We start from the raw sequence: 14,491 nt of genomic DNA on the forward strand, positions 1-14,491 counted from the left end.
TCCAAAGAGAGAGAGAGAGAGAGAGTGAGAGAGAGAGAGAGAGAGAGAGAGAGAGAGAGAGAGAGAGAGAGAGAGAGAGAGAGAGAGAGATGATGATGATGATGATGTAACTTTATTTTTCAAGGATAGAGGTTTAAGGCGACGCCTTTTCTTACAACCGGTCCTTACTTCTAATACAAATGTCTAATAAATGATAAACAATGAGAGAGAAAGAGAGAGAGAGAGAGAGAGAGAGAGAGAGAGAGAGAGAGAGAGAGAGAGAGAGAGAGAGAGAGAGAGACAGACAGACAGACAGAGAGTTGGACATACAAACACACACGCACAGACACAAAACACACTCACACAGACAGGCAGGCAAGCAGACAAGCAGACAAACAGCCAATCAGCCAGACATAGTTCCCTGACATTATCTAACCGCATCTCTAAGGAAAGGTGAGCGGAGGAAGATGAACATTTTAATGAAGCGGTCCCTCCGATCCGCCTTGACTTCCTCGGACACGAGTTTTGCAGCAGGATGGCAAAAAGGGAATAAGTCCCAGACCTTGACATAACCCATAGTGTCCCCCGTCAAGAGGAACTCATTCTGCGTGTCCGTTGTCATCGCCTTGACCGACTCTCCCAACTGCTCCGTGGCCAGGAACTGTCCCTTCAGCCCGCCCTGGCAGTGGACAGTGAGAAAGAAAATTGAACTGAACTAAACTAAACTGAACTGAACTGAACTAAATTTTATTTTACAATGATTAACATTTAAGGCTAGGCCTTTTCTTACAATCTGTAAGAGTGTGAGAGAGAGAGAGAGAGAGAGAGAGAGAGAGAGAGAGAGAGAGAGAGAGAGAGAGAGAGAGAGAGAGAGAGAGAGAGAGAGAGAGAGAGCGCGCAGTACTAATCTCCTCGTCCACTCGTTGGTCAGCTAGTTTATCAGTCAGTTAGTTACTTTGTTTGTTAATTTTTTTGTTAGCGAATCAGTTTGTCAGCCGTGTTGTCAACAACAACAACAACAACAACAACAACAACAACAACAACAACAACAACAACAACAACAACAACAACAACAACAACAACAACAACACGACAGAAAAGTCTCCCGCCTCTAACCTTTGGGTTGAGCGACCAGGCCCTGATCCAGCCCTCAGACCCTGCGGTAATGATATTCGCCGTGTTGAGATCCAGATGCTTGCGTGTCTTCAGATTCAGCAGAATATCCACCGAGCTCTCGTAGGCCCTGAAGTGATTGGCGCTCTCTTGCATGGAGACCTCGTGGCCCTTGAACACGTCAAAGATGAGGTCTGACGCAGACCTCTTCAGCTCCCTCGGTTTGGTAATGATGCGAAGAATCTGCCCTGTGAGGGGGTTGGCAAGCAACACCTTGTCCTCACCGATCCGTATGCCCTTAATGAATGAATGATCTGGAGACAATTTCATCAACATGTTTGTCACTTTACAAGCACACCCATCTGCCCTGTGATGGGGTTGGCAAGCAACACCTTGTCCTCACCACCGATCCGTATGCCCTTCATGATGGAATGATCTGGAGACAATTTCATCAAAATGTTTGTCACTTTACAAGCACACCCATCTGCCCTGTGATGGGGTTGGCAAGCATCACCTTGTCATCGCCAATCCGTATGCACTTCATGATGGAATGATCTGGAGACAATTTCATCAAAATGTTTGTCACTTTACAAGCACACCCATCTGCCCTGTGATGGGGTTGGCAAGCATCACCTTGTCCTCACCACCGATCCGTATGCCCTTCATGATGGAATGATCTGGAGACAATTTCATCAAAATGTTTGTCACTTTACAAGCACACCCATCTGCCCTGTGATGGGGTTGGCAAGCATCACCTTGTCATCGCCGATCCGTATGCCCTTCATGATGGAATGATCTGGAGACAGTTTTATCAAAATGTTTGTCACTTTACAACAACATCCTGTACGCAGATAAATCGATATTTTCTGCAAAATCGAATGGACGGTGAATTTGAAAGTGAAACAAGTTTTTTTCTCCTCAAAATGTTGCTGATCATCTGTTTGCCCTCGCCGATCCGTATGCCCCGCATGACGGAAGGATCTGGAGAGAGTTTCATCAAAATGTTTGTCATCTGACCCGAACATCTGGTACGCTTTGCAAGATAGAATAAACTGTGAATATGAAAATCCTATGAGGATGACAGTCGCTTGTTCATTTCAATGCTTTTTATTCTCTCAGGTGCCAGGAGATTGGTTCCGAATAACTGTCACTTACTCCATTACACATGTCGTATGCATTTAGAGCGCTTACTTCCCTTTGTTTATCAGATCTATGAAAATCATAATTTCTTTTTTTTAGATGTCTTGCTGGTCCGTTCTTTATGTGCCTCACAGGATAAACAAGTCTGAAAATGTGGAAACCTGGCACATGTTGATCATCATCGTCTTATCATATTTTTCTTGGCCACTATCGTCTTATCTCAAGATCTGGTATGCAAACAAGATGAAACAAACTCCACATCCTAGATTTTAACATGACTGGAATGAGTTTGAAATTGATCATAACAATATCCAGGTGGGGCCTCACTATATGAAGCGTTCGCAGCTTCGTTTCGAAGTTACATGTTACCAGTATTCCTTCTCTTGATACATGCATGAGTAAATCTCAGCCATTCAATAAATTGTACAGTTAGAAACCAAACTAACAATTCTTAGCATATATCAAACAAAAACACAGACATTATCAACACAATTACAATCAAACCTGTCTGTTACGACCACTCAAGGAACCGACCAGAATTGGTCGCAAGAGAGAGGTGGTAGCTATCAAAAGATGAATTATATAAGACTGAAACTCGCCGACGACCCTTCTTGGTCAGTGGGTGCTCGTTGTGGGCAGGTGGTCGTTAGGGTCATAAGGAAGATGATGAGAGGAACGAGGAAAAGAAAAAGAAAGAAGAAGAAAGAAGACGAAAAAGAGGGCGGGAGAGAGGGAAGAGGGCGAAGCGGTGGTAGCTATCAAAAGATGAATTATATAAGACTGAAACTCGCCGACGACCCTTCTTGGTCAGTGGGTGCTCGTTGTGGGCAGGTGGTCGTTAGGGTCATAAGGAAGATGATGAGAGGAACGAGGAAAAGAAAAAGAAAGAAGAAGAAAGAAGACGAAAAAGAGGGCGGGAGAGAGGGAAGAGGGCGAAGCGGTGGAACAAAAGAAGAGACGGAAGAGGAGAAAAAGATTGAGGACGAAGAAGAATCGAGAGGTGGTCGCTACAGCAGGTTCGGCTGTAATAAGACATTTCCATTTTGTCTCACCCTCATTCTCAATGAAGATTTCACTTGTCTCAGGAGATTCAAGCTTTAACAGTTCACTTTCTGTAGGTCCCAGGGTCACTGCATCGACCTCATCCTGCAAAAGGGTCAAGTAGAAACTCATTACTAATTATGATCTGTTGTATTGAGCTAAAACACTGAAAAACAACGCAGTGAAAGGAGGTGAATTAAGTGAAGGATAGGATAAGTGGTAGTAATATTTGTGGCAGTAGTTTATAGTAGCAACTGTAATAGTGGTGGTAGTGGAAGTAATGGTAGTAATAGTTGTGGCAGTAGTTTATAGTGGCAACTGTAATAGTGGTGGTGGTGGAAGTAATGGTAGTAATAAGTAGCTGTATCAGCAAGTTAAGGATGACGAGAGAGACAGAGAATTGTTTCGCGTTGTCACTACAGCTTAATCTAGGATTATCAGAACCTTTCTGAAAAAAGAATGATCAGGCCTTCCAAGCAACAGCCAAGTTCACCCACCTGGGTAGTCATCAAGGGAATGGGAAACATTGCTACCCCTGGGTTGAGCCGACACCTGCCGTGGCCAGTATCACGAGTCAACACTATGATGTCGCCATCGTACGATCCGGTAGCGATGAGGCCTCCTTTCAGAAGAGTCATGCAGTTGACGTCCTCTTTGTGGTAATTCTTGAAGAACTTAAGGTTCTGCTTGGAGCTCTTCTGGTCCAGGTCCAGCAAGAAGATCTGCCTGCACCAGCCCGTGGCAAAAATCACGTTCTGTAGAGTCAAAAAGGGACAAAGGTTTTAGCAGAATGTTAAACTAAAGTGGATTACAACCATTTAAAGACGCCGTCCTTCCGTTATAAACCATGCGGCTTACCATCTTAGATTTTGCCAGGCTTTTACATTGAATAAGACCACCCCTCCACTAAGAAACATACCAGGATTGAAAAACCTGACATATTTTTTTGTATCGAATGGGATTGTTTTATGATTTAATTTTTGTACTGACACTTGTGTCAATCAGCGAAATTAATTCATCCGAAAATCCCACAATGCACAGGCAGCAGTCAGGATTCTGATATATGTTGACACAAAAACCGAAAAGAGAAGATAATTGCTGTGAAATCAGCAAGAAGATCCCCAGCAGCTCTGTTAAATCCTACCCTGTCGACAGCCAGGCCCGACACAAGGTTATTATCAGGCAGCTCGTAGTTTGCCAACAGCACGCCAGACGAGAAGTTCCACAGGTTGACTGTGCCGTCGTTCGCCCCCGTCACGACGCAGCGCTCAGAACCGTCCAAGGTCATGGCCGTGACCTCTAACCTCTTGGTGGCCGATGCCCAGGGAACGTCCTTGAAGTTTGTGCGGGAACTGTAGTGTTGGAACTCCAGCACGTGCCTACCCGTGTGCAGGTCCCACACACTGATAACGGCATTGGCGCAGGCTGTGATGACCTGTGAATCGTGGGACAAAAAAGAGAGCAGGTTTGAAAGTGAAAGGGTGGTAAAAACCACTATCGCAGAAGGGATCCAGAAAAAAATCGGATTTAATACTACTACTACCACTGATAAGCTTAACTAAACAGTGACCCGTGCCCTCCGCGCTTTACATATAACTATGAATAAAAACACACGAATAACATTTTCGTAAGTATGTCTTTACGTCTTACAATCTTCCTCCGATTGACCTATTTAAAGCTTTACTGAAGCACATATAACAAAACTTTCTTATTCCTTTCCCTTCTTCTTTGCCCTTTTGTATACCTCATCAAAAGCGTTGCTCTTGCACATATAACAGAGCTTCACCATTATCTTTACTTATTCTTTCACCCCTTTGCATACCTCATCAAAAGCGTTGCAGCAGCACGTATAACAGAACTTTGCCATTCTCTTTCCTTATTCTTTCATCCCTTTGCATACCTCATCAAAAGCGTTGCTGCAGCACGTATAACAGAACTTTACCATTCTCTTTCCTTGTTCTTTCATCCCTTTGCATACCTCCTCCAGAGCGTTGCTGCAGCACATATATAACAGAACTTTACCATTCTCTTTCCTTATTCTTTCATGTTATATGTTTTTGAAGTCTTATATCGCGCGCGTATCTCCAGACTCGGACTCAAGGCGCAGGGATCTATTTATGCCGTGCGAGATGGAATTTTTACACAATACATCACGCATTCACATCGACCAGCAGATCGCAACCATTTCGGCGCATATCCTACTTTTCACGGCCTATTATTCCAAGTCACACGGGTATTTTGGTGGACATTTTTTATCTATGCCTATACAATTTTGCCAGGAAAGACCCTTTTGTCAATCGTGGGATCTTTAACGTGCACACCCCAAATGTAGTGTACACGAAGGGACCTCGGTTTTTCGTCTCATCACCTAGGTTAGGAAAGGGGGGAGAAAATTGCTAACGCCCAGGGTCGAACTCGCAACCTCTCGCTTCCGAGCGCAAGTGCGTTACAACTCGGCCACCCAGTCCCTTTGCATACCTCCTCGAAAGCGTTGCATCAGCACGTATATTACAGAACTTTGCCATTCTCTTTTCTTATTCTTTCATCCCTTTGCATACCTCATCAAAAGCGTTGCTGCAGCACGTATAACAGAACTTTGCCATTCTCTTTCCTTATTCTTTCATCCCTTTGCATACCTCCTCGAAAGCGTTGCTGCAGCACGTATAACAGAACTTTACCATTCTCTTTCCTTATTCTTTCATCCCTTTGCATACGTCCCCGCAAGCGTTGCTGCAGCACGTATATAACAGAACTTTGCCATTCTCTTTCCTTATTCTTTCATCCCTTTGCATACCTCCTCGAAAGCGTTGCTGCAGCACATATATAACAGAACTTTGCCATTCTCTTTCCTTATTCTTTCATCCCTTTCCATACCTCCTCGAAAGCGTTGCTGCAGCACGTATATAACAGAACTTTGCCATTCTCTTTCCTTATTCTTTCATCCCTTTGCATACCTCCTCGAAAGCGTTGCTGCAGCAAATATATAACAGAACTTTGCCATTCTCTTTCCTTATTCTTTCATCCCTTTGCATACCTAGCGTTGCTGCAGCACATATATAACATAACTTTGCCATTCTCTTTCCTTATTCTTTCATCCCTTTGCATACCTTCTCCAGAGCATTGCTGCAGCACGTATATTACAGAACTTTACCATTCTCTTTCCTTATTCTTTCATCCCTTTGCATACCTCCTCCAGAGCGTTGCTGCAGCATGTATATTACAGAACTTTACCATTCTCTTTCCTTATTCTTTCATCCCTTTGCATACCTCCTCCAGAGCGTTGCTGCAGCCCGTATATTACAGAACTTTACCATTCTCTTTCCTCATTCTTTCATCCCTTTGCATACCTCCTCCAGAGCGCTGCTGCGGCACATATAACAGGACTAGTACCATTCTCTTTCCTTATTCTTTCGCCCCTTTGCATACCTCATCGAAAGTGCTGCTGTAGCATACAGCGACGATGGGGAAGTCGTGAGCGCTGACCTCAGCCATGTCGGGAGGATTCACCCTCTTGATTGTCATGCCGACAGTGAGGGTTCCGACGATTATCTGACACCTTTCGCGGTTGAAGAAGAAGCCCTCGATGGTGTTTGGGCCCATGATGGAGAGGGAGGGCCCGCTGAAGGCCTGGATGACGGAGCCCTCTTTGTAGTCAAAGATCTTGATGGCGTGACTCTTGTCCAAGCTGATGACGTGCTGAGTTTTCAAGTTGAGCACCACGTGGTCAACTGGCGCCAAGTGGCCTCTGTGGACAACGGCAAAGTTGCTCATCAATGATATAATTATAAATATAATTATTTCGTTAAAGACGGTCCTTAATTGAGCCCGAAGTCGACTTCGCGAAGACTACGTGAAGTCTTTTTACATTTAGTCAAGTTTTGACTAAATGTTTTAACGTAGAGGGGGGAATCGAGACGAGGGTTGTGGTGTATGTGTGTGTGTCTGTCTGTCTGTGCGTGTGTGTGTGTAGAGCGATTCAGACCAAACTACTGGACAGATCTTTATGAAATTTGACATGAAAGTTTCTGGGAATGATATCCCCAGATCTTGTTTTCTTTTTTTCAATAAATACTTTTGATGACGTCATATCCGGCTTTTTGTAAAAGTTGAGGCGGCACTGTCACACCCTCATTTTTCAATCAAATTGATTGATAATTTGGCCCAGCAATCTTCGACGAAGGCCGGACTTCGGTATTGCATTTCAGCTTGGTGGCTTAAAAATTAATTAATGACTTTGGTCATTAAAAATCTGAAAATTGTAAAAAAAAAAAAAAAGTTTTAAAACGATCCAAATTTAGGTTCATCTTATTCTTCGTCATTTTCTGATTCCAAAAACATATAAATATGTTATATTCGGATTAAAAACAAGCTCTGAAAATTAAAAATATAAAAATTATTATTAAAATAAAATTTCCTAAATCGATTTAAAAACAATTTCATCTTATTCCTTGTGGGTTCCTGATTCCAAAAACATATAGATATGATATGTTTGGATTAAAAACACGCTCAGAAAGTTAAAAAGAATAGAGATAAAGAAAAGCGTGCTATCCTTCTCAGCGCAACTACTACCCCGCTCTTCTTGTCAATTTCACTGCCTGTGCATCGAGCGGTGGACTGACGATGCTACGAGTATACGCTCTTGCTGTAAAAATGCATTGCGTTCAGTTTCATTCTGTGAGTTCGACAGCTTGACTAAATGTTGTAATTTCGCTTTACGCGACTTGGTTTTTTTTTTTCTCACTAAAACTCAGTGCTAAAGTTCCATGCCGCGAGCTTCTCGAAGTATACTTCGCGTAGTCGACTTCGCCCAGTTGATTTGAGGCTTCACATTCTGTTATCAAGATTAGTCTCAAACGTTATTTCACAAACAACAAGAAAAGCAAACGCTTGCACACGACTCACCTTCGTTACCCCTGCTGAACCCCTTGAGGACGCCCTCACTACCTATGACCCCATCCCCCCAAAAACAACAACAACAAACAAAGAAAACAACAACAGTTTCAGCTTCATAAAATAATGTTAAAGAGAACTCCTTAAGTGACCTGTTTCAATCCATTTACTTATTCAACCCTAAGAATATTTCACATATTGAAACTGGCACAACCCACAACCTCCTCCCCACCACCATCACCAGCCTGCAAGGAATGGCTGGGGTTTGTTCACTGGAGGTCCATTGACTGACTAAGCCATGAATCAATCAGTCATTTTGCACACCAATCAGTCAAGAAAAAACCACCCTTTCCTTCCACCACAGGACTGCCGCAAAATTCAATTCAATTCTTCATTTTCTTGTTTATTTTCCAATGGTCTTACATGAAGAAGAATAACAGGTCTGAGGACACAATAAGAAACAGAAAAGTTCAAAACAACTTGATGGACAGAAAATCAACTTTTTTGATTAACTCCACAGACAATGTCTGTCTTTCCTCTCACACACTCACTAGATTGGCACATTGACTAGAATGGCACTTAAGGGGTTACATTGGCACACTGTAAAAGTATATTAATCTTGACCAGAATGGCACTTCAGGGTTAGATTGGCACATAATTTGATAAAAGAACATTTCATTTCAATTTGACAAGATATCCACATTGAATGTCTGAGTATCTTCTTTCTTTCTCTCTCATTCGCAGACACCACCACCACTTGCCCGTCGCGATATAACCTTCGTGGTTGAAAACGACGTAAAACACAAAATAACAAGAAGGGCAAAGCCCATATGACTCACATGCTTGACCTTGACCTTTACATGACCCTAGCAATGACATCATACACTAAGAACTGCTTTACACATTTTTCCTACCAAAATACATGTGACCTTGACCCAAGGTCAAGGTCATCCAAGGTCATGCAACACAAAGCTGTTAATTCAAGACATAGGAAGTACAATGGTGCTTATTGGCTCTTTCTACCATGAGATATGGTCACTTTTAGTGGTTCACTACCTTATTTTGGTCACATTTCATAAGGGCCAAAGTGACCTTGACCTTGATCATATGTGACCAAATGTGTCTCATGATGAAAGCATAACATGTGCCCCACATAATGTTTAAGTTTGAAACAGTTATCTTCCATAGTTCAGGGTCAAGGTCACTTCAAAATATGTATACAATCCAACTTTGAAGAGCTCCTGTGACCTTGACCTTGAAGCAAGGTAAACCAAACTGGTATCAAAAGATGGGGCTTACTTTGCCCTATATATCATATATAGGTGAGGTATTGAATCTCAAAAACATCAGAGAAAATGGGAAAAATGGGAAAAATAGCTGTTTTTTAGACAACATTTATGGTCCCTGCGACCTTGACCTTGAAGCAAGGTCAAGATGCTATGTATGTTTTTTGGGGCCTTGTCATCATACACCATCTTGCCAAATTTGGTACTGATAGACTGAATAGTGTCCAAGAAATATCCAACGTTAAAGTTTTCCGGACGGACGGGGGGGACGGACGGACGGACGACTCGGGTGAGTACATAGACTCACTTTTGCTTCGCATGTGAGTCAAAAACAGGATAGTGCTTTGGCTTATTGTTGTGAATGATGTGGTGGCAGACATTCACTGACGATTTAACAATTTGCAACTGTGAGCAGGCTGAGGCATTGCAGTAACCCCTCCAACTCCAACTTTCGTCTGCTCGCAAAGTCTTGCGGCGCTCCCAGTCTTGCTGCGAGTCCTTTTGATCACGATTTTTGCCAAAATAAGACGAGCTGACTGACTCTGCTGCTTGTCTGTCGGTCAATTGACGGATTCAGACCCATGTGTGTCGGTCTTTTCCAAATTTAACATGGCAAAAGACCGATGACTGACGCCCTAGCCAATCCCTGCCTCCGCGTGTTCTGTTTACATCGTAGTTGTCTTGAAATATGCGAAAACCGTTCATTTCAGTACTGAACTGATGGTGTCGTTTGCTACATATATACGAGTAGGACAGTCTATTGAATCAGTCGACTTCCAAATGCTGCTTTGTCCAGCTCGAAATCTGTCAGAAAAAAACCCATCTTTTTTTTAGCAGCGGGAAATTTTAGGGTCAAGCATCATTATTTGGTAATGTGGAGACGATAAGCTACATGCCACTAACACCGCAGATGAAAAGAATCTTCGCAAGTCGAAAGAAGAGGCACGACTCTGTGGCACAGGCGCATGAAATCTGTCAGAAAAAAACACTTCTGCTTTTAGCCGTGGAAAATTTAGTGTCAAGCATCATTTGGTAATGTGGAGAAGATAAGCTACATGTCACTTACACAGAGGATGAGAAGAATTTTCTCAAATCAAAAGAAGGGGCACAGCCTCGCTTTGGCAAAGGGCGGAAGAATACGCTCCCTGGAAAAGTTAGCGCACTCCAAGAGTGAGCTAACAGTTTAAAGCGCATTGTCATTAGCCAATCAACTGTTTCACATCAGTCATGTGACACCAGTACTTACTGACAATTATTATTATTATTATTATTATTATCATTATTGTTATATGAACGAAGCTAATTACTTGAGGGTGTTGATGGGCCTGTTGGGCATGAAAATGTTCCACACGCGGACCTGACAGTCCAGGCTCCCCGTGACGACAAGGTGGATGACGTAGTTGAAGTCGAAACAGAGAACAGACGTATAACTCTGGTAGAAGCGGGTCTCTACCTTGCCGCGCCAGTCGGTGTAGCACAGCGATTTGTTGGTGTGGCTGGAGCTACTCGAGAGGAAGGCTCTGGTCTCCGCGATGTAGCGGATTTCGGTCACCCAGTCGTCGTGTACCCCTGGTACTTTGTGTAGATGTACGGAAGGGAACCTATAGAATAGGAATACATGCAGTCAAAGCGGATGGAAATTCAGTCAAAGACGACATTCGAAGTACATAGTATTCTTGTTCTTCTTTGTGGGCTTCAACTACTACGTGTAGAGCTGGATAAAAGAGGGGGGGGGGGGGGGGGGTGGATTCCGGATTCATTCGTCGTGTACACCTGGCAATTTCATTAGTCAGATAGTAGGAAACCCCCCCCCCAAAAAAAAAGACACATAGACTGCTGAATGAAAACGAATGACGGGTTTGATACTGGTTTTCTTCTGATGGAAAACATATCCCATCGTTGTGCACACTTGTCACTTTGTGTACAGGCACATTAGTGGGACCAAGAAGGGAGACAGGCATGATGGCACTTCGAAATTGATGCAGCATCCCTTCGACCACAATCATATCAAGCACAAGCATAATATAATAATGTTTGTTCCTTAATCTGCTTATGATTCTACACATACTACGATAATTGCCGAACATTTACCAACCACCTACAAAACAAGCACTCCAAGATCAAACGGCTGATCAACGAACCAACGTGACTGTCACCATGCAATCAACCAACCAACAACGCTGTCACGATTTAGTGACATGGATTGAGAAAGGAACACTCTGTGGGGTGCCTTTCTCAAATTGTGATGGAAAGCGCCTGTGCTTTTGGGCAACGGGCTGTGTTTGGCTAACAGAGCGTAGCTGAGCACGGGGATTTCGTTTTGCATGGGTTTCACGTGGGTGATTTTGCTGTCTGGGCAAAATCGGCTGTGACTGAACTGGATAATGTGACACGGGGAGTCAGTGATGTTTTCAATGTGTTTTGGGGAAGACTTGCAGGGCCGGACTACCGGGGGGGTTATGGGGGTTGCGCAACCCCCCCCCCCCCAGCCTAAACATGTACCTTACTTATTTAATTTTTTTTTTATTATTGCTTATTTTATGCGGTTTCATGCAAGGAGCGACCATTTTCCTATCTCAGAATATGACCTACCCATCAGCTTCAGGGGGCTTCGCCCCCTGACCCCCACAACGAGGGGGGGGGGGGGGGGGTTCTAGGGTTTCCGGACCCCCCCCCCCAGCCAAAAAATAAAAATATTGAATGAGGCATGCATTTCTTTATTTTACATTGAGTTTCAATTTTTGGGGTATTAATCAGTGACAAAATCTGCTGCCTGAAACTGGTAATGATCATCCTCAGAATGCACCAGATTGCACCATTTTGCATCCTTTTTTCAAAATTTTCCGGGGGGGCATGCCCCCGGACCCCCCTAGCAAGCTAGGCGCTTTGCGCCGTCGGCTCGGCGCTTCGCGCCTTCACACCCATATCTTCACAATATACTTTTGAAAAAAACCCACCATAAAATGAACTGATCCGCCCCTGCCGCCAGGGGGGACATCCCCCTGGGCCACCACTGGCAACCCCCCCCCTCCTCTTCGCCTAGTCCGGCCCTGACTTGAAACGTCCCCACTTTGGCATTGAGCATGATAGGAGTCAGTTGTTTCCTCTTCTTGAGAGTTGGCGGTTTGCCAACACGTGGTGATATATTTTTTTTTTATGTCAACTGCCTGCTCTGCGCGTCCAGGAAGGCTCTTAGGGAGAAGTGACTGCTTTTCGCTGCTTACATGTTTCTGACGACGAGGTTGTCAGGTGTTTTCTTGGCTGAGCGTTGGAGAACTTCGACGCATAAAGTAATTCAGCGCAAGAGGGGTATAGCAAGAAATTCGTCGACGGACGGAAGCTATACCAAAGGAAGCGGATTCGCTTAAAGGAGAGCTACCTGCATAGGCTGTTGAGGTAATAAATCGTTATTTAACGCTGTTGACGAGTCTGTGTTTGTGGAATGAAATACTCTCTGTTGTTCTTTCCAGGTTAATAGCGCATAATTTGCTCTTTGTGACGCTAAAATAATAATCTGTATATGGTTTTTGCAGATATGGAGAGAAGGAAGGAAAATAGCTGATTTGTTGTTTTAAAAGTTCGATTGTGCAGGCCACGTGCTCGATGAAGTGTGTAAAGGTGACATGATTGAAGGTGGAGGGTGAAGGGTTGCGTGGCATGTTTAGTGCACCGATGCTTTTTGTTGCAGCCGGTTTTCCTACTCATCGGTACCTACATATTAGAGCTGTATGCTGTAACCTGGTGTCGCGGAGCTGTATGCTGTAACCTGGTGTCGCGGTGCTGTATGCTGTTGCTGCTGCTGGGATAACCGGTGAGGTCGAGGCCGTCAACGTCTGCAGGGGTCTTCCGGCAGGCAGTGACGTCACCTACACGATACCCGTTGTCTTCAGCAGCTGAGTGAGGCGCCTGATTTCCCCACGATTCCCTGCTTCGTTCCACGCCAGCCGGCACTCCAATCAACGATGCAGTTGTGGGGAAGGACTATTTACGGGTCGCCCACTCCGTAACGAAAAGCTAAGTGCACCATGCCATTGCGCCTTTAACCACCAAGTCACGCGTCTTTAACCACCAAGTCACCTTGTGTATTTGTGATTTTATTTGAGTGGTGACGACGTGGGGTGTGACAACTGCATTTAACCAGCGCTTTTTACAGACAGCTATTATTCCTATCTATACACGGGATCAGCGTGTTATTATCATTTTCTAAACTTTAACTGGCATTTTTGTCAGTGACCTATTTTTACGTTTTGAACGTAAAAACATCTTTTGGAGTGAAGTCTCGAGGGAGGTGGCGAGATAGTATATAAACAGGCGTCTGAAACTTATACTTTTGTTGATTCTATCTATTTGTATGACTGCGAGAGTGGATCGTGGTGTGGTTAGTTAGTTAGCAGTAACTAACCGTTCATAATCACCTTCTGTGATCTGTGAAACGTGACAACGCGACCGACGAACGAAACCAACATTTTGCTCACTTGTGCTTCAGAAGGTCAGCATACACCACCCTGTTGATGATCTCTCGGTTGTCGTCCTTGTCGAAGATGCCTCCCAGGCGCTTGACGTTCAGCTCCAGGGCGTGGATGTCCCCCGCCACGTCCCCCCAGAGGAGCAGCATGAAGGTGCGTGAGTGGAGGTCCGGCCAGTAGTCCATGCACGTGATGCAGTTGTAGATCGACACGATGGTGTACTTCTCTTTTAAACCTGAGAAATAGAGACATAGGGGCATATATCTGATATACCTGAGGAACAGAGACATAGAGGCATATTTGTGATATACCTGAGGAACAGAGACATTGGGGCATATATGTGATATACCATAGGAACAGAGATATAGGGGCATATATCTGATATACCTTAGGAACAGACATAGGGGCATGTATCTGATATACCCGAGGAACAGACATAGAGGCATGTATCTGATATACCCGAGGAACAGAGACATAGGGGCATACATCTGATATACCTTAGGTACAGAGACATAGGGGCATGTATCTGATATATACCTTAGGTACAGAGACATAGTAGTCACCTGGCTGGCTATA

General features: G+C 44.1%; 1 protein-coding gene across 1 annotated transcript in view; it reads right to left on the bottom strand.

The window, feature by feature from the left end:
• The window catches only part of LOC138958785 (WD repeat-containing protein on Y chromosome-like), a 46,619-nt gene that overhangs the window by 18,626 nt on the left and 13,502 nt on the right, over window positions 1–14,491 (bottom strand). The window contains exons 3-10 of the mRNA XM_070330074.1: window positions 13,925–14,150; window positions 10,757–11,050; window positions 6,700–7,018; window positions 4,418–4,708; window positions 3,771–4,028; window positions 3,285–3,378; window positions 1,096–1,406; window positions 416–658 (exon numbers count right to left, since the gene is read on the bottom strand). Coding sequence (XP_070186175.1) covers window positions 416–658; window positions 1,096–1,406; window positions 3,285–3,378; window positions 3,771–4,028; window positions 4,418–4,708; window positions 6,700–7,018; window positions 10,757–11,050; window positions 13,925–14,150 — 2,036 coding nt within the window. The remainder of the gene's footprint in view (window positions 1–415; window positions 659–1,095; window positions 1,407–3,284; window positions 3,379–3,770; window positions 4,029–4,417; window positions 4,709–6,699; window positions 7,019–10,756; window positions 11,051–13,924; window positions 14,151–14,491) is intronic.

Source organism: Littorina saxatilis, linkage group LG2 (assembly GCF_037325665.1).
Source record: "Littorina saxatilis isolate snail1 linkage group LG2, US_GU_Lsax_2.0, whole genome shotgun sequence".
In the NCBI taxonomy this organism is placed as follows: Eukaryota; Metazoa; Mollusca; class Gastropoda; order Littorinimorpha; family Littorinidae; genus Littorina; species Littorina saxatilis.